Here is a 20,126-nt window from a genome sequence, read left to right as displayed (position 1 = left end):
AACTCCTGTGCTACACAACACAAGTTTACAATGGCGTATTACCTCCAGACCAACAGGCTGACAAAGCGTCTTAATAGAACCATCACAGGCATGCTTGCCATGTATTTGTCCGCTGACCATAAGGATTGGGATGCCGCCCTACTTTTTGACGTTTTGTAACATTTGCCTACAACACGTCCTGGCATTATTCTGCAGGTTTCTCTCTACTTTTTTTTTATACGGTTGAGACCCCGCATCTCCTTTCGACACGCTCCTTCCCACTGCTCTTCACACGACGTCAGAATACGCCCGGGATATCATCTCTATAACTGTAGATGCGTGTGAAATTGCCTGTTGGCATCTCAGTGCTTCGCAGGAAAAGCAACGACGTGTCCATGACACCTGTCACCGCAAAGCACATTTCAACCCTGGTGACATGGTCCTTCTCTGGACACCATCACGACGTGTTGGTCTTTGTGAGAAGTTGATTTCGCCATATTTTGGCCCATGTCGTGTCTTGCACAAAGTAACCGACGTGACATATGAAATCAAACCTCTCGATGTCACCATGGTGTGATGTGCCTCTGACATCGTCCAGGTCACAAGTCTAAAGCCACTTAAACCCACCAAGCACTGGGACGGCGCCTTCTCCGCCGGGGGTCATGCTACGAGGTGCTGTCAGCGACGAAGATGAAGAGAGAGAAAACGATGCTCTGTGATGTTCGCGAGATTCAGTAGCCATCTTGAGTGATATCTGAAGCGTCCTTCTGGATATAACCTGTAAATAAAGTCAAGGGTTCAGCGGAAGCCCGTCTGGTCGGGATGATACAAGAAGCAATAAAATGACAGACAGGTGCGTGCATTATTTAATGGCATCAAACTCGTGTTAATTTGTACGTAAACGTTTGGCTGCACACCAGTTAATTCAGACAACACTCAGAGCACGGCAATGCAAAAAGCAGCACTAACAGCCAACTCAAACGAAGCTGTGGAGTCTGCAACGCCGTAGTCACCAATGGAAACTGAATGACAGAAATGCCGAACGCTTATTGTCAATTTCTGCATTTATATGTTTACTGCAACACAAGACACGCCTTCGGCCGCACATGCCTTCAGAAATGCATAGTCGCCACTTGTGACCATGTCAATAACGACCGCAGCTTCGTCCGAGACAGGTGCAGGGAAAAGTTTCGTTTTAACTCAGTGCGTGCATTGGCTGTATGCCTTCGGAACTACGCAGTCACCATGCATGATTGTGTGGATAGCAACCGCTGTTTCTGCGAGCAGTACTGTTTTGATTCAGCGCAGTGTCCGAAACATAGCAGAAGCTGTTGAGGATGGGGTCTGATTCTACCATGGCCCGCATGCTGGCACTCGCAGCTATATCGCAATGAATGGACAATCAGTCGCCGACCTGCTCATTGGCAAGAAAATATTTGGGTTGTGCATGCAGTAGTAAAAAGCATGTCTACTGAGATGAAGACGCGGGTCTTGCTCTGCAGCGAAACAGGTCACACTGGTGACGAATTTGCAGGACCCTCGCCACTGTGAGCACTAATCAGTCACGAGATGATAAGAATCGCCATTTTTGCATTGGTTTTGTGCGAAATAGAAGCAGGAGTGGCAAAATTATTTAGTAAATAAAAGCGGATTGGTGTAGCAAGCATTTATTTGTTTTCTTGATACCCTTAATAATTTGACACTCAGTTAATTCGGCCATTTTTGGTCCCGTAAATCTGAATTAACAAGGTTTTATTGTATAGCTATAATGCAACTGACAGTGGTCTTCTCCAGACCCGCGTCAGTTGCACTTCGCTCCTCAAAGAGATAGGACGTATGTCTAGTGAGCCCCTGAGCAACACTTTTCAATGTGATGAACATAGTTTAAATAATGGATCGGGGACCTCAAAGAGGTGTGACGTAATGCCAACGCATCTGTCTTGTGTTTACCACTAAATCTCCACTGAATTTTTTCCTCATGTAAAACTTGTCATGGACTATTCCACTGTGACCTGCTAAGTTGCTTTCTTTCAGATTCTGAGTCCGCGTGATATTTTGTGTGTCAGTCTTACATGTGAACCCGTCTCTTTCTTGTGGGGCTGAGCAATAAACACTCATCGCTTTTCCTTCTTTTTTTTTTCTGTCCACTTTTTGCTTGCTAGGGTTACTTTCAGCTGAAGGCTAACCCTGGTACTTGGACTCTGCGCCTGAGACCAGGGCGCTCCAGTGAGCTTTATGACATCACAAGGTGAGTGCTTGGTTCAAAGCTGGTACACTGCGCACTCACTTCATTTTTCCTACACATCGTAGGACAGTTAGCAGGGAAGAAGTTTCAGAATGAGACATAGGCGAAGCTATATCTGGAAGTCCCAACAGGATTAAACTGAAAGTATGCTTGCAGTCAAGTTTCTATGAGCCTCAACCGTGATGTGTTCCTTACCCTTTGAGCTGCCACAGTAGCCCATCTTTGTGCTTTCTGCAGTGGTTGGGATCATGTTTAGACAACAAACAAAATGCCAAGTTAAACAAACCTTTGCACTCTTCAGTCAGAGTGAAATGCCTTCTTTAACGCTTAGTTTCAGTTTTGATGCGTCTTCTGAACTGTATTTGTTTTTTCTTGGCAGCCATGAAAACACCGATTCTCCACAGGACTCAAGTGATGTTCTAGTCGTAATCAACAGCTTCAGAAGCCATGTTCTGAAAGTGAAAGTAAGTAGCACGATACCATCATGTGTTTACATCATGTAGAAAAATCACAAACTGTAATTTGCAGTAGTGATTAAGCTTATTCATTGCCCAGTTTCTGTTCTTTGCTACATTGTGCCTGAATTGTCTTCATGCTGCTTAACCAAGTCATTCTAGTGCCTTTCAATTCATATATATATATTGGCATCATGCAAGCTTTTCTTTCTTTTTTCAAAAACAAAAGTGCATGGAGGTTTCCGGTGTCCCCCACTAAGAGTTGCCTGATTATCTTATTGCATAAGGGTCAACTAGCTGGTATAGTATACTTCCGCAAAATAGACTTCGGATAATTCAATTTTTTGGTTAATTCGATCCAGATGGAAGATCTTGACTAGCGGCCATGCATTTAAATGTTCTCAAGCTATCATTATTTCAATCCTAAAATTGCCCTCCACCCAATAATGTGTAGTTGACCAGTCAGCATGCATGCACCTATTCATTATAGTGACTCCAGTAGCGACTCCTGTAGTAGCAGCATATGTCTCAGCAGAGCTTAGGGTACAATGAATGCATGGGAACACGTCATCTCCTGTTGAAAATGCCTGTTTTAAGCCTGTCCTAGGAATATTTTCAAGCAATTATAGCAGCTCACGATGTCTGATTACGGTATTTACCCGATTCTAATGCATGCCTCTTCTTTTTCTTTTTTTGCCATGGAAATTAGTCCAAAAACCGCGTTTGCGGTGTTTGTATGCTTTGCCGCATAACACGGCTGCACGGCGAAGATGACTTCAAAACCGTGCGGCAAAGCTGATTTAAAAAACCGTCTGCCACTCTGCAACACATATTAGACCCGTGCCCATTTTTCTTTCCACAAAATCGGGTGGTGGTTAGATTTGTTTTGTGTTTAAAAGCTTTAGTGACATCTCTACATTAGTTTTCTGCTACGGACACATAGAAAGGGGGCACGCGTCTTATTCGGGGGCGTGTTAGTATTGGGAAAACACTGCCAAATCAATTGGTGGTGCATTTTGACGTTTCTTTTTTCTGCATCTTGCTTAATTAGACCTACCGGTAAATTCAATCTCTCGTCGATACCATCAGGGTCAAATTAACAGAAGTTGACTTAGTTCACATTAGACTGAACAGGATATTTCACTTCTCACCACTGTTGTGTTGCAACTAACCGGTTTTTCAAATCATGTTTTCGGCTAATATGTAACAAATGTTATACACACAGCTTAGAAGCATGAAGGCCGCTTTTATTTTTGAATTCATTGTAAAGTGCACTTAATGTGATGCTTTATGTAGCGTGACACGTAACGTGAGCTGCCTGTTCCACTAGGTTGGCAAGAAGCCTGGAAAGCAAAGTGAGGACTTGCTTTCTGATGGAAGTGAGGATGAAAATGATCTGTGGAGTTCATTGTCACAGTGAGTGTATTTTTTCTACTCATTTTGGTTGGGCACATGTTTCAGCCACGTAGTGAATAATTTGCGTTTGTTGATACTTTGTGTGGTGTAATCCCAACTGAATGCCTCCTCAATGTATGCCTGCTGAGAAACCTTTAGTCATCGTGTTAACTGCACTCAATTGGCTCTCTTTTCTTTTTCTGTTCAGTAGAGATGAGTAGGCATTTATTATTTTTTTTTTTCATGTATTTGGGCATTTTCAGAAAGCTTGAGCACAGTATCAGGTTGCTGATAACTTGAGCCAGAACATGTTGCTGAATTCACAGTTTTTCGTCCATGTTGTCAGAACGAAAAGAAAAAGGCTGCAATGCATTAAAATTTCTCGCACAATGCCCATCATATGGAATATAGGCTAGGTCATGTTTCGTCTGTAGGTATTGGGTACCTGAAGTAAGGTGCACAGATCTAGTCATACTGTGTTCATGTCGTACTATATGTTCAAGTGGAAAGTAGAATTGATGTGCAGCTTTGCTATTGTGGCACTTGGTCATGCCATTTGCTCTTTGTTTACAACTTTGAAGAGTAGGCTTTCCCAAATCGCTTTGTTGCACTTGTTCAGTTCTGCAAGTCTTTATTTTTTTAAATTATTATTTCTTCTTTTCTTTATTTTTATGGCTTTATTTATTGTGTGTGAAAACCACTAATGCTGCACGGACCAGGAAAATGTCAACCAAGTGTTTTGTGTGCAAGCATAGTGTAGCAGACTCTCTGCTTTTCTAGGAAATTTGATAGCGTTTTTCAAGTGTTGTAAACATGACTAGGACAAGATTTGTGTGTGCCTTCTGACTTGTGTGTGCGTACCAGCATTCAGTGAAGCTACAGTGCTCTTTCTTTTCATATGTATGTGTGTGTGTGAATATATGCCTTACCAGGTCAGTAACTAATAAGCCAATAACTAATGCAGTGACAGCTTAATATTGCTTTGCTTCCTTGCGGGTGCTCTTAAATGATCATTGGTTAAATGATCATTCGAGCTTATCACACCAACCACACACAGCACAATGGTGCTGCAGCTCGGCAGCAAGTCCCACAGCTCTGAAGGCACCAATTCCTCCTGCTTAAGGGATGATATAAGCATTAAGCCCGACTTGATGCCCAAACCTTAGAAAGAAACATTAGGATCTTCAGGTACACTTGTACCACAAAGGACCTTCCATACTTTTTCTGTGAACAGCAGTTGTGAGCTAGAGAATGGCCTGAGCTTAAAATTTTTATATAAGAATGTCAAATAATTCTTACAAAACATAATTGCATGTTATTGCGGCGAATCGAACCAGTGCTTTTGTGACTTTGAACAATCTAACCACTCCACGGCAGCCTTTGACTGCGCCCATCTTCTATAGTGATAAGCTAGAAAATGGGCTGATTGTGTCCATGCCGGCCTGACCGGATTCCTTGAGTTATGCAGAATGATGCACTATAGGTAGCAAAGAGTTTTGGTACAATGGGTGTGGGTTACAGATGAGTCTTAAAGGAAAGCTTCATGCTGGCTCTCACTATCAGGGCATTATGCCACCACGGAAAAAGGAGACACTCGTCATTGGATTGTACAGTGGACAGCTGCAGCCAGGATCATTGCACAACTGCTGGTTCGCAATAATTGAGTTAATAGAATCAACAAGTTACTGGATTCTACCAGCTTTCTTTTTTTTTTTTCTCCCCTCACAACTCTAGACTTCTGGTGCATGTCACCGTGTTTAGTGCCTCTGAGTGGTGGCAGCTTGTTGCCTGCTGAATAGACACATATTGTACAGCTTGCTTGGAGTTTGCGTAACATGGTTGCAGCACCCAGGCGTTGCAAAAGCATCTCCTTCCTGTGCGCTCTTTTTTTTGTTTCCCTTTCTCTCTCTCTCGTAAACAGAATACCTATAGTTGGCGGCTTATTAACGGAGTGGAGGCAGATAGGCAGAGCAGTCTACAGGTCAGCCAGCTTTCTCTGCTCATTCTTGTGCTCAGAAGCGAGCTCATGAGAGTGTCTTCTGCATTGCCAGCCGCGAGCATTGCTGTCCCTCTCTGGGTTGTTTTTTGTCTGTGTCTCCAGGGAGATTTTTTTTTTTTTTAATCTGAGCTTATTCTTTGCAGAGGGTGGTCCTGACTTTGTTGGTGACAGTTGAGCACACTCCACTTGCCACCACTTGACATTACTCTAGACACAACACACCAGGCCTTGCTTGTTTGCACAATCGTTTGGGAGCAGATGTGTTGCCTTGGCTGTGTGCTCATTTGAGAGCTAACACATTGTCTTAGTTGTAATGCATAGGGCAGGTAATCGGTGGATGATTAGAGTTACAGAATGGGCGCCTAGAGAAAGGAAGCGCAGTCAAGGACAGCAGCAAAACAGGTGGGGTGATGAAATTAGGAAATTTGCAGGTGCAAGTTGGTATCAGCTAGCGCAAGACAGGGTAATCAACGATCACTGGGAGAGGCCTTCATCCTGGGCAGTAGACATAAAGATAGGATGATGATGATGATAACGATGACGATGATGATGATACCATTGCCTTGGTTGTAGGCTACGGTCCACAGTAACCATGAAAGGGACTGTGAGGTGGCCATCACGAGGTTGCAAATATACAAATTTAAGAGGAAGAAAAGCTTTATCTCTGGGAGTTCCCATCTCAAGTCACCAGAACGGGGAAGTTGTTTTGCTTGGCTTTCATTGAACCAGTTTTAATGAAGCTTCTTAATCTTAAAGGAGAAAGTGAAATCCTACTGACTGCTGGGAGTAAATATTTTTATTAGGCTTAATGTTTTTGTAAAGAAAGCTGCCAATATCAGCAAACATTTGTTAAAACTGCATCAGGCTCACAACTTCAATCAAGACATGTTACAATGCTACCATCTGCATAAGTTATAATATCCAAAGTAGGCAAAAGGAATATACTTCCCCTTGTCATATGCTAATAATATGTGAATCAAGCTTCTGTAAAAAATTACATGAAATCTATCTTTTATGCAAGCTAGAAGATAATGCATCGTATTTGTTTGCTTAAAATGCTCTCATAGGCGCATTTTACAGAACTGCACTATTTGTTCTTGGAGTGTAGAAGTTGTAAATCGTTTTCATGAAGTTTTCTTATAGTTCTAATGATTTTTGGCAGTTCTTGTGCAAAATTTCAGGCCCAAGTCAAAATTCTGCTTTCAGCAGTTGGCTTGATTTGCATACACCTTTGCACCCTTTTACTCCCTGTCAGTGTTTTAATCATGACAAGAAGGAACATTGTAAACAACCCTTGTGACAAACCACCCTGATATTCACTAATTTAGGGGCACATTAAATGATGGAGGAAATGGCATCCACAAAAGACCACACAAGAAGCAGCCGCACAAATTTTTTTCTCTTTTGAACACTGTTTGACAATCCTTCATGCACCTTAAAAGCGGGCTTCTTCTATCGAACAAGTTCTTGAAGTACTAATCAGCCTTTCTCATGCACATACACTAGGTTATTAGTTCAGTCAATTATTTATTATTTACTGCCTGTAGTAAACTACAGTAGGCTTCCATTAATTCGACTCTGGTTAATTTGATTTTTCGATTGATTCGATTCTGACCCAAGGTCCCAGCTGGCACCCATGTGTTTCTGTGGGCCCAAACTTTCTATATTTTGAACCTAAAATTGGCCTTCGCCAGATAATTCAAGCTTGACCAGTTGGCATTTGCATGACTGAACCCTACAGTGACCCCAGTAGCAACCCCATTAGTGGCAGCATGTCTCTGCGGAAATTAGGGGACATTGAAAGTATAAAACGCATGTCAATTTCCCATCGAAAAAAGCTATTTTCGATCTGCCCTAGGAACATTTTCGAGCAATAATGGTAGCTTACAATGTTTCTTTATGGTATTTACCGGATTCTAACGATCCCTTCTTTTCTTCTTCTTCTTTTTTTTTTTTCTTTAACCAATTGGGTTGAAGATTGCCCGCATGGTGCGATCGGACACGAACCCAAAATATCATTTGTATGCTTTACCGCCTAACTTTACAGTCTTGCGGCAAAGCTGACTTCAGAATTCCTGCCGCCCATTGCGCAATGCGAGTCAGACCCTTGCCCATTTTTCTGGCTAAGAAATTGAATGCGTGTTAGATTTCGACTTTGTACGCATAGAAAGTGGGAGTGTATTTTATCTTGGGGTGCATTACAATCAGGCAAATAACTGCCAAATGAATCAGCGTTGTGTTTTGCCTTTTTTTTTTTTTTCTGCGTGTTGTTTAATTCGACCTGCTGCATAATTCATTCAGTGTCATCCATACCGTCAGGGTCAAATTAACAGAAGTCAACTGTAGTTATTATTCAGGAAGCTTTCTCGTGGGCTCAATTGATAAAAAATAAATTATTGGTCCTGCACAAAATCTGCTTATGGTGTAAGCTCAGAGCATTCTCTGACCGTCAGCACGCATTCATTGAGGAACGCATTCTGTTGGTCCTGCAGACAGTGCTTTCTTGTCTGTCACGTGGTTGTACGCTTACAAATGCTGCTCAGTACCATGCCTACTTTCTGCCAGTACCTACGCTAATGCAAAGTTTTACTGCACCTAACCGAAACCCAACTGTCTTGCCTTCACATTTCCAGAGAGCTTTTCGGTGATAGGTGAGATACTTTCCTTGCCTGGCATCTAACCTGAGCAAGCAGCTTGCAACTAACCTGCTGCTGCTGATGCGGCTGCTTTCTGTGTTGGATGCCGCTTTGCCGTCTGCACTATGCAAGAAACTTTCTTTTTCTCTTACATTGCACTGGGGTGGGAAAAAGGAAAAAGGAAACCGGCAGTGTGCAGCTTTCAGTGGCTGCAGCGCTTTTGTCTGTGCATGTGATGTGCTGCTCTCTGTTGGCTTTTCACCCAAAGTCAGGACCACCTTGTTGTTATGATGCTTGTGTGCTGTGTTGCTCTCTTTCCCAAAAACCTCAAAAAGCTTTTTATCGTTATGTGCATGCTTTTCTCCTTTCTTTTTTATCCCGGGGCTCTCAGTGTGGTTGCTTGCTGCATGTTTATTGTTCCTTCTGGACTTTCCTGTGAACGAGATGATTTCTCATGCATTCAGTGGTCTAACTCTATGTTTTCTTTGCTCGCCTTCACTTGCGCATTAGCTCCATTGTGGGCGAGCCAGCGAAGAAAGATGAGGAAGAGCATGATGATGTCATCAACATATTTTCGCTTGCTTCGGGGCATCTCTATGAGCGACTCTTGAGGTGAGTGACACATGTACTGGCGTTTAGCTTGTGGTTACTTTAACTGTGGTGCGTTAGGCTTCGTAGCTCTTTTATGAAGTTGGTAGGCAACTGTGCGAGATTGATGATCAATTAACACAATGCACTGCGCAGAGGTGGGGCCCACGAACGAATCGATGCATGTCGCTTTAGCAGGCACAGCTGGCGTGCCTCAGGCTTTTAGATGAGCCTTCTTACTGTCATTTGCTCAATCAGTTCCATTTCCCTTTATTGCACTGAATCGAGCTATCACCATTCACAGAACCAAACAGATTGCCATTGAAGGGTTCTTTTCTTTGCCTGATGACCAATTCTGGAAACAAACTTACGTTATGTACTACAGTGAAGGGGGTGGGGGGGCCATATTATTTCGACCTGTATTATTCATTCAGAAAATTAGATAGTTCGGACTTGTCTTCCGGTCTCTGAAAGCGTGCACATCATTTAATGGCATCAAACTCACGTTAATTCAGATGGATTGTCACACATAATTTGGACATCCCTCAGGGCTTGCCGAGCGCCACAGAAGGCCAAAAGTGATGCTAGCGTCCAGCGAGACAAAGCGGCGGAGTTCGCATCATCATAGTCATCAGTGGTAATTGTACAAGAATGCCGGAACACTTCGTGCCTCTTCGTCCCTTTATAGCCTTTATTTTTGCGTTCTACCGCACACATGACACCATGTTGGCCACATACCTTCAGAACTGAATTTTCGTCATTCATGACTGCATCGATAGCGACCATGGTTTTGTCCGCCGAGGTTGCGGCAAACGGTAGTCTAATTTCGACTCGGGGTGCATGTGGCCACATTCGTTCAGAACTGCGCGGTCGTCATCCATGATCACATCAGTAGCAACTGTGGTTTTGTTTGCAGTAGTTGTGGGAAAGAGTCTATACTGCTTTTGAGCAACATGGAAACGGGATTTGTGGATTCATTCAGTAAATAAATTGATGTAGTAAGCATTTGTTTATTGTTCTCTTAATACCTTCGATAATTGAGCATTCCGTTTGTTCAGGCATTTTTTCCCAGTCCTATGAAATTCGAATTAACAAGATTTTACTGCATTGCAAATGGTTTTTCAAATACACTGAAATGGCATTAAATGAAGGGTGTGCTTGTCAGGTGCTGTCAGCATAAATTTAAATGCAAACAGCAACAAATGCATTTTGCACGTAATTACATGGAAGTGCAGTGTGTAATCTCTCTGTAGCCAGATTCTAAGCATGTAGTAGTCCCAAATGTACATTTTGGAATCTTAATTAAGCCACTGTTTCAAATGCAGGTGAAACTAGAAACAAAATAATGCTTTGGAGTAGCTTCGAAATTCATATTTTAATTTATGCTGATAGCACATTGGCATTGCATTATCAGAGCTCTGTGTGTTGCTTGTTAAGCTTGTTATAACAAAGTTGCATTCCACTCTACATTACATTAGTTATATTCGATATTTGTTATAAGCATGTGTTAATTACATGACAATATCAGTGAGAAAAGCTTTAGTTTGTTTTATCCGATGATTAGTTATGCTACCCGCATTTATTATATCAAGGTTAGACTGCACCAGTAAGGTGATATAAAAAGGTTGAATTCAGTTACGCATAGATGTGTCTAATGTTTGAATGTTTTCTTTCCCTCTCTTTCTTTTTTTCAGAATTATGATGCTCAGTGTGCTGAAGAATACAAAGACGCCTGTCAAGTTTTGGTTCCTCAAAAACTACCTATCCCCCACATTTAAGGTGACTTTACATGCTTCATGTCTAAAACGTCATTATAGCAACTGATTCGAACAGTTGCATATCTATAAAGTAATTCTCTGGAAGCACTTTTATTTAATTGGGAACAAGGTACCCTGTAACAAAATCTATTTGCCTCGGTTTTTCCATATGTGTAAATGTTAAGCTTTACCATTTACATAGGCTAGCCTCCAATTTTTCACTATGGATCCACTGTAGCACTTCATTAGCCATGTTAATGCAATGTCTCACTTGCTGAGCATTGTGCTGCAGCATGCTGAAAGATAATGTAAAAACGTGCACATAACGTAGACTTTTGTAACGTAGACACATAACGTAGACATAAGGCACAATTTTGTAACTCTCAAAAGGAAAAAAGAAAATATTTGGAGCAGATCACCACCCTGGTCCACAAACATGAAAGGCCTCTTGAATTGATGCTTGTGTCATCCATGTTCCACAAGAAACTTGTATGACACTCTATCTTTTCACTGAGCAGCATGGGATTCCAAACTGGAGATGTCTGCACCGTCAGGGTCTTGATGTATGCCAGGGACTTCCCGCGAATGACATTATACGGTGTTGTGAGTGGCCAAAACTAATTCGGCACCGACCCCTGCTTCGATGGGTCTTTACATTGAAGTTTGGGTTTAATTAAGGCACCGCACATCGCATACGCACTTCGTGAAAAGATTATTGCGGCAGTGGTGCGCAAGACCCATTCGCGAGCTTGCAGTTTGCGCTGAGTGTGTTTCATTCGTGCTTGCAGTGTTACACCCGAGTGGAAATGGGCTCGGTTGTTCTGCAAGCTCAAAGCCACTTTCGAATCTCACAGCATGTAGTATCTGAAGTCACCGACACGGTAGTCGGAGGGGTAGGGCCGAGAACAAATGGAGCGCCGGAGTGCTGAGTGGCATGCAAGAAGGGATGGCTGGACAAGAAGCGATGACAACTGGTTCCAACAGGAAAGGAGAGCGGGAAGCGCATCGAGTCGGTTCGGAACCCGAAAACTTGACAGAAGAGTCTGCATGGTCGACACATTGCCAAAGTGTGAAGATTGGCTATTTAAACAGCGTATTGCAATGTCGACCAAGCACGTTCACAAGCGATTTGCTGTACAAGTGCACCGATGGCAGCTTGGCGCATATGCACGCAATGTGGTTTGCTTCTGCACTGTGTTCCATTTCTGCCTTATTCCGAACAAAAAAAAAAACATATGAAGCACTTCAACACGCGCAGGGCAAACTGTGGCTTCGCGGCTGTGCACCACGAGTTTTAGGCTTATCATTACAATTAGTGTGTCAAAGACCATTCTGAAGTGGGAACGAGTTCTGGCATTCGTGTGCAAAAAATAAGCAAACTTTTGTGCATTTGGCACAGCCTTCCAGAAAGGAATCAGTAAGTTGTCGCTTCTCATGGTCGTAGGAAACTGTGAGACATACGGAGGTTTTAGATAAGCTTCAGATAGGCCAATGTTTCATTTTGAATTATCTATATATTGAACTATTTGCAATCCCTTTCAAGTTCGATACTGTAGAACCTCATTGACCTGATCCCGTTTCCTATTTTCCGGCACGAAGGTTCACGATCGAGAACACACAAAAATGACCCAATGCAGTCGCACATCTTTTTTACCAGTTAAGACACTCCTGGAAAATTTGATTTTTTTTTGGCACAACATTCACTACATCATCAAAGTGTGATCATATGTTTTCTGGTTGCTAGAAGGTCCTACATGAACAAGTAATGGCACGAGGCATGCGCAATCAAGAGCACTGGGCTCCCGCCACGGCAGCTTCCCCATAGTGCAGTCAACGACCGATCATTCAGACATGCTTGATTATTCAGACAGCCCTGCAGCACTCCCACTAGCATCATAGACTCACTGTACCGTATTTACTCTAATCTAACGCGCACTTTTTTCTCGATAAGACGGGTCCAAAAATTTCGTGCGCATTCGAATCGAGCGTGACCCTAAATCTGTGTTACCATATTGCCATAGGCATTTCAAAATGGCTGCCCCATACGCGCTTTGAGTCTAGCTGTCGTAGCTTCCTCCATGTGCTATAGTACGTGTACTTAGGTTAGTCCACCATCCGTGTTCCCGTTTTCTGCATTTGCTTTATTAGCATGGAAGTGCTGACTGCGAAGACACGCTGAATATTCGTCATGATGCCGCAAATCAAAGGAAAGTGATCACGTGTGCGGGGTTGGGCAAAAATTGGGCCACATCACGGGCATTTGGAGTTCTCTAAACTTGCGTGCGGGACTGGTGCAAACAGGAGAGGAGTTGTACTTCAGCGGCTGATGCCTAGGCACGGCCGCGTGGCCCCTATAATGAAAATGATCTGCGATGGAGACAGTCTACGCATCTAGGCGCACTGCGCTGTGTTCTCGTCACCTAATTCACGTTGAAGCAAGAGGCTGCACAAAGGTCAATTCACACGTTCATGCTACTGCACTTTTTCACTCCAGCGTTTTGATAATAAATGGAGTGAGACGTGTTCATGTTTGCTTGTCCACGCTTGTTAATTTAGTTAGTAAGCAAATGTTTAATCATTTGTACAGCCGACGAAACTACTATCCTTACTTCTCGTATTGCTGTCTACTAATTTGCTGTTGTAATTGATGCTTCTCCTTTAATGCGAAACTGCGACTTTCTTTTTTAATAATCGCAACTTTAGCGCATTGGGAGTAAATCTTTGTCTTTCCAAATAAGAGAACGTTGTATTTCTGTATGAATTAATGAGGTACACAGTACTGTGAAGGGCCTTTCCTTTTTTTGGTCACGGAAAATGGGTGCACGTTGGAATCGAAGGCACATTAGAATCGAGTGAACATGTTATATGGGGATGACCAAAATTTTGGGCACCTTACAGCGCATTGTGTGATAATTCGGACTCCAACTGCACGACCATGTGCTAATGTGGCCGCCGAGTCAAGCAGAAATGCCGATATTTACATTTTGTGACACCACAGTCGTGGTCTTTAGCCATGTTGCTGACACTCTTCAATACTGAGACTAGCGAAGCCTAGTCAGTCTAGTAGTTGCTGATGATAATTTGGTGCATGAATTGATTGTATTTCCATCTATCTGTAGCAACAGTGTAACAGTGGTTGAAATATGACCCGCTTGTTTGTAGCGATGCTTTCCACTCGATTCTGTGCTACTCTTATCATCCATTTTTCATGGCCAGCTGATCTTGTTGATAGCGTGAGGAGCATCGCTTTGACCCTTGACAAAGTGCGAAAAGCGTGATAAGGAGTAACATAAAAGACATTGCTAGAAGATGCGGCCACGGAATGTCTAGGCCAAAGGCAAGCAGTATGCGCATGCAGTAACACACATTGACAAGCTTAGGCCGTGTTCTTGGACGGTCACGTTCAAAGATACCTTTATTTTCACGATATCTCACATGTCTTGGACTGGGCCCATCGATGAGCGGCAGCGTTTCTGCACTGTAATAATATAGCATGCTTGACACTGTGCCAAGAATAATGTCGCTCGTAGACGCTGATGCACCTTGTGCCAGTCACGCAAAAGATAGTGTTCTTGGCAGTGTGCCAGAAATACTGTCGCTTGTAGACGGCGTAGCACTAGTCACGTGAAGTTGAAGGCATCTCCGAAAGTGACCCAATCTGAGAATATCGCGCATCTTTTATGTCCACTTGTGGAATAAAGTCACTTATTTTCAGGCAGATCTGTTATTTCGAACTCCCGATTATTCGGACTTTTTAGCAGTGCTCGTTAAATCCAAATTATTGGTTGGCGATTCTACTCACCCGCCCATGTCACATGAAAATTCAGGCACGCCCTCAGCTTCCTCTTCTGGTGCCAGCAAATCTCCTCATGGGTTGTCGCACATTGCATTCACAGCTATCACTGTGAACCCTATTGCCATAAGCATCATCACCTATCAGTTTCACAGCACATGTGGCACAGTGCTGTTGAAAGTGTACTGCGTGCTTTTAACCCCTTGACTGCCTATGATGATATAGCTCGTCATCACAACAAGCGTCCTCTGATGCCGATGATGTGTTAAATCGTCGTGAATTTTTGGCAATTTCTGCAGTAAATTCCCCAAATGTTAGAAGAGAATGGCATAAAATATGCAGGTACTTAATTCCGCCCTTCTATTTTTTTTTTTCCTTTTAATTTGTCACAGCAGTTAAACGGTTAATAGGCGATAATACAAACGTACCACTGTTCCCTGCTGCAGATGGTGCTAAGCGAACGTCAAGTTTCGCTTTGGCGGCGTCGTATTCTGCTTTGCCCACTAACTCAATTTCGTTTTGGTTTCACTTTGCCATCTTAAAACACTGCGCTATAGTAAAATGACAAAGCACATCTTGGGGCCCCACAGCTCGATGTGCGTCAGTGTCTCGTGCCGCAACGATTCTCGCCGAGTGAACACATCAAAACTTCCCACTAAAATGCTCCACCTGAAGAAGCTGCTAACCCAGACCGGCTTCGAGGAGTGCAAACATAAGCTTGCAGAAGCCGCAAAAACAGCAAAGTGTGTCTTGGGCCACTTGGGCCCCACCAGCTCGGCACACACGGATATCTCGTGCTGTAAGCATGAGATATCCGTGCAATAGAAATAGAAATAGCACAATGCTTCATGTTACGTAGATGTCAGCTACAGTTGTCTGACAATTTTTATAATGACTATGGATCATACATTTTCCCGATTAGTATGTGTCTTTATACATATATATATATATATATATATATATATATATTCCAGAACTAATGAACGAGGTTCTACTGTATATCTGGGATCGACTGTACTAGTCTGTGCTTTTCACCAATTTGGCCTTGGTGAAGTGAAGGGCTTTAAATATTAAAAATTTTATGTAGAGGTTCGAGATTACATTAAATTGAGCCATAAATCAACAGTAAAATGGCATAACTCAATATTTAAAACATATTATTAGCACTCAAAGCACAAGTTACAAATTTCTCTTTCGGGTCTTTATTTCTTTCGTCTGCGTCCACATTAGAATATCATTGCAATAGAATCCCAAGACAGAAGTAACAAGCTAGGTATATGTTCATGTAGAAAGTGTTTCAACACTGTATAAAGAATAAAGAAAAATACTAACTAGCATTGATTCACATGGCAGACATGCAACACACTTCAGTGATTTCAGCCACCTTGAATGAAATGTGTTAAACCCATTTCCTGCAGGACGTGCTCCCTTACATGGCCAAGGAGTATGGCTTTCAGTACGAGCTAGTACAGTACAAGTGGCCCCGCTGGCTCAACCAACAGACCGAGAAGCAGCGCATCATTTGGGGGTAAGTCAGTGCTGCATCCTGATGGCATCTTTTAATCTCTTTACGTTGCCTATACTATGTGACATTCGAAGTATTCAATAGAGTTGAAACTCAATATTACGAAGTTGCATACAGCATAAAAATATCTTTGTTATATTCAATATTTGTTATGAGCGTATATTCATTACAAGCTGATATTGACGAAGCACATTTTAGATTAGTCTTGTTAAATCTGATAGTTCATTAAAATGTGTTTTCTTATGTTGAGGTTCTGTTACAAGATCCAACTGCAAAACCACACTGCATTTGCTTTTCATGCTTCTGCGCACCTAAACATAGTTCCCAAGAGACTCCAGTTTTGAAAGAAGTTTGCCTCTGCTTTGGCATCATGGAAATGAGTAAATTTAATTGGCTGGCACATCTATACAAGTTCTCTGAGTTGGACAGCTGTGTATTTGCCATTCATTCTTAAATTCTCGTACATAGTAGCACTGTACTGAAGTTCCAGCTGCTTCCAAGCTTGTTGCTGCTGCTTTGCGCTCCTCTGAAAGCAAAATTTTGGAGGCAAGATGATAAGTAGTAAGACGTAATACAGTCGAATCTCAATAATTCCTACTCGAAGGAACTCGAAAATTTGTTCAAATTGGAAGAAGTTTGAATTAAAAGGACTTGTTTTTGAAGTATTTGTGCACCATAGCACGATGCACAAACGGTGTGAGTTGTGAACTATCGTGGTGCGCAAGCACCCTGCGAGTCAGGACCACGAAACTGCCCATGCCAGCCAACGCTCGCTTCCAGACAACAGCAGAAAACGAAACTTTAAGGGGCGGGCTAAGCTGGCACCGGCCTGGCAGGGTGGCGGTGCCAGTGCACGCGTGCAGACCATCGAAAATGAGGGAGTTGAGAGAGAAGGCGAGGGGAGCGCAGTTGCGAGGAACGCCGGGAGGGAAGCAGATTTGCTTTCCCGCCAGCTTGCTGGATGGCACTGACGACCTCTGTCACCTACTTCCACCGTAGCAGCAGATTTGCCCAGGCCAGACTGGGCCTCCACTGCTGCTTCCATTCTGTGTGCTTGCATCTTTTTTCCTTCGTCTGCTGACAGATCGGCACTGTGTTTACCTTCTTCATCCTATGTTCTTAATGCAAGTCACGTCTTATCAAGATGACGAAGTCACTGCCACTGATCATAATTGTGTTGGTGTGCTCCCTTCTGTTGTGGCGTTGCTGCATTCGAAAGACAAGGAAAATGAGGTACTGGGTATCGCCTTCGCATTCTTGTATTCGTGGTCTGTCTTGTTGTACAGAATTGAATGTGGTGCACTGTCTCCAACAACCTTTTCATCAGGACGTCTCAGTTTAGATGCGTCATTGTAAAAAAAACAAGCGCAACAGAGATCAACCAAGCCAACCAAAACAAGCGCGAGCAAGTGCTGATGCGATAGTGCGAAACAAGCGGTCCGGCTGAACCAGTTAGTCTTCAAATAGAGCAGTTGAGCAGGTCCCCATGATACCAGTTTCACACGTGTACCTCACTGTAGGGGCCACTCTTATTGGTCTCCTCCGCTTGCAACTTGCTTGCCGCCACGGCAAGGCCCGAAAATCGGCCTAGGACCGATCCCTCCTGCGGCACGTGTTTGGCGCTAGTGTGACTGGGGTATTACGACGTGACGCAGAAACAGTGACCTTGCTGTTTGAGAGAGGGTGAAATTTCCACCACAGTTGTTGCTTTTCGTGTGTGTGTGTGTGTGTGTGTGTGTGTGTGCGTGCGCGTGCGTGCGTGCGTGCGTGCGTGCGTGCGTGTGTGCGTGCGTGCGTGCGTGCGTGTGTGTGTGTGTGTGTGTGTGTGTGTGTGTGTGTGTGTGTGTGTGTGTGTGTGTGTGCACGCACATTGTTGAGGGGTTTCTGCTAATCCTTTCCTCTACGGCTGGGTCAGAGCAATGCTAGTCGGAGGTGCCGCTGCTTGATTTGGCGCGCTGCTGAGAGCATTGTCGGAGTGCAGTATCATTGAATTAACCATCACAGATGCTTGCATGTTCGAATGACCGGGCATTTTCACCTATTGGAATACGCATAACTTTGACGGGACCACAACGTCGGTTCGAATAAACCGGAAGTTCGAATTAACGAGAGTCGACTGTACAAACCCTGCATTGCCTATCATTTTGTCATCTGTTGCCTTCAGTCAAACTGAAAATTGCTCTGTGTTTTTGATTGGCCACTGTGACTACTATCACTTATACTGTGTGCTGATTGACAAAAGTAACAAAATTGTGTGTGATGGTAGAAACTAATATCCTCGCATCACAACTGTTTTTATGTCATATATTATTCTTACTCAGACTGAAGACACCATCAAGTGAATACACATAAGTGATTGAGTAAAAAAATAAACAGCTGGCTTGTATATAAGGCCACCTTGTAGAAGGCAGCAGTGAAGTACAATAGTATGGTGACTTCACTTACGACTGAAGTGGCAAACACTTTATTTTAATATGTGACACGTAAAAAACGTTATCTCGTCACAGAATGTCACACATCATTGTATGAAAATGGCATGTCTCAATTCCATGTCACTTTCTTTTTCTCAAAGTTTGCTGCCCTCAATTGTATAGAGTGCACTTGAAAAATTGAACAACACTGTTTATTCACACAGTAAGTTTACATTTTGGTTTTCATTGGCTTTCTTGTCCTCATCTTTGAACAGGTATAAAATATTGTTCCTGGATGTGCTGTTTCCTTTGGATGTGAAGAAGATCATCTTCGTCGATGCTGACCAGGTGAAGTATGATTTATAGAATCTTCTTTGAATTTCTGTGGTAGAACAGTGATACTTGCACTGAGTTTCAGGTTAACAGTCATGTTATCTTATCTCTAACTGTCATGTCTTATGTATGCACTGCATAGCCTCCATTTGCAGGGTTTATCTCGAAATAAGGTGCATCAAAAGTGAAAACTTTGTTTTAAATTAATGTCTTACTGTCAAACATTCACATGGTTAACTACTATTATGTTGCTTGTGCTATTGCTATTGCACCATGTAATAGTCACTTCAGCTGTGTAGTGTGTCTTGACGTGAACTGTGTTGCTGTTCAAGAAATTGTGCTCTTTCTTTTGGGATACTCTGTGCTTTTTGTATGCATACTACATACATTAGAATATCATTGATATGTTTCCAGTTCATGCTATTCCCAACTTAGCTACTCATCTTAGAGAATACAGAAATTATCACACTGAGTTAGACCCCTTTATTCACTGTTAAATATGCTCCCAGATGAACCAGTTTTCTGGTATTTTTTTAATTTGCCAGATATTGATCGTACTATATGCTTTGCAATCAGTGGAAGAAATGCTAATAAAGTAAATCACCATGCCTCAGCGCACTCATGCAGATAGAGTAGGTGCAGAACAGGATTGAAGTTGCCACGGCAGCTTTCCTGCTCTGCTCCACACGCCCACGTCAGATGGTTAGGCTGGTATGTGCTGTGGCTGGAGCATTGTGATGATTTTGTCAAGAAAACAGAAGGTCTTGTATTTAAAGGAGAGTCGGATATCTTGAGGACATGAGATGAAAATCTGACATTTCTCGTGACATTGGGTTACGTACTTGACTGTTCCTTGTCATCAGTGCATGCCAGTGCAGCAGCAACATTGGGGCTCCAGTACACGGACAGTGCGTTCGTAGAGTTCATTGTGATGACAATGGCCAGCATGTGACCGACAGAGCTTAGCGTAAATTGTAGTGAAGATGTGAGTGGAACATGAAAAGAATGGT

General features: G+C 42.9%; 1 protein-coding gene across 6 annotated transcripts in view; it reads left to right on the top strand.

The window, feature by feature from the left end:
• The window catches only part of Uggt (UDP-glucose-glycoprotein glucosyltransferase), a 218,079-nt gene that overhangs the window by 182,879 nt on the left and 15,074 nt on the right, over positions 1-20,126 (top strand). For 2 of the 6 annotated variants that reach the window (XM_075682274.1, XM_075682272.1), the window contains 9 exons: positions 2,142-2,227; positions 2,604-2,688; positions 4,010-4,095; positions 5,996-6,055; positions 8,707-8,724; positions 9,220-9,321; positions 10,992-11,076; positions 16,266-16,375; positions 19,059-19,131. In XM_075682274.1, the coding sequence (XP_075538389.1) occupies positions 2,142-2,227; positions 2,604-2,688; positions 4,010-4,095; positions 5,996-6,055; positions 8,707-8,724; positions 9,220-9,321; positions 10,992-11,076; positions 16,266-16,375; positions 19,059-19,131 (705 nt within the window). The remainder of the gene's footprint in view (positions 1-2,141; positions 2,228-2,603; positions 2,689-4,009; positions 4,096-5,995; positions 6,056-8,706; positions 8,725-9,219; positions 9,322-10,991; positions 11,077-16,265; positions 16,376-19,058; positions 19,132-20,126) is intronic. The other 4 variants (XM_075682275.1, XM_075682273.1, XM_075682276.1 and 1 more) reach the window with 3 other exon arrangements.

This window comes from Dermacentor variabilis, chromosome 2, assembly GCF_050947875.1.
Source record: "Dermacentor variabilis isolate Ectoservices chromosome 2, ASM5094787v1, whole genome shotgun sequence".
Lineage (NCBI taxonomy): Eukaryota > Metazoa > Arthropoda > Arachnida > Ixodida > Ixodidae > Dermacentor > Dermacentor variabilis.
Note: the sequence above shows the minus strand (reverse complement) of the source record. Positions and strands in the feature narration are given on the sequence as shown.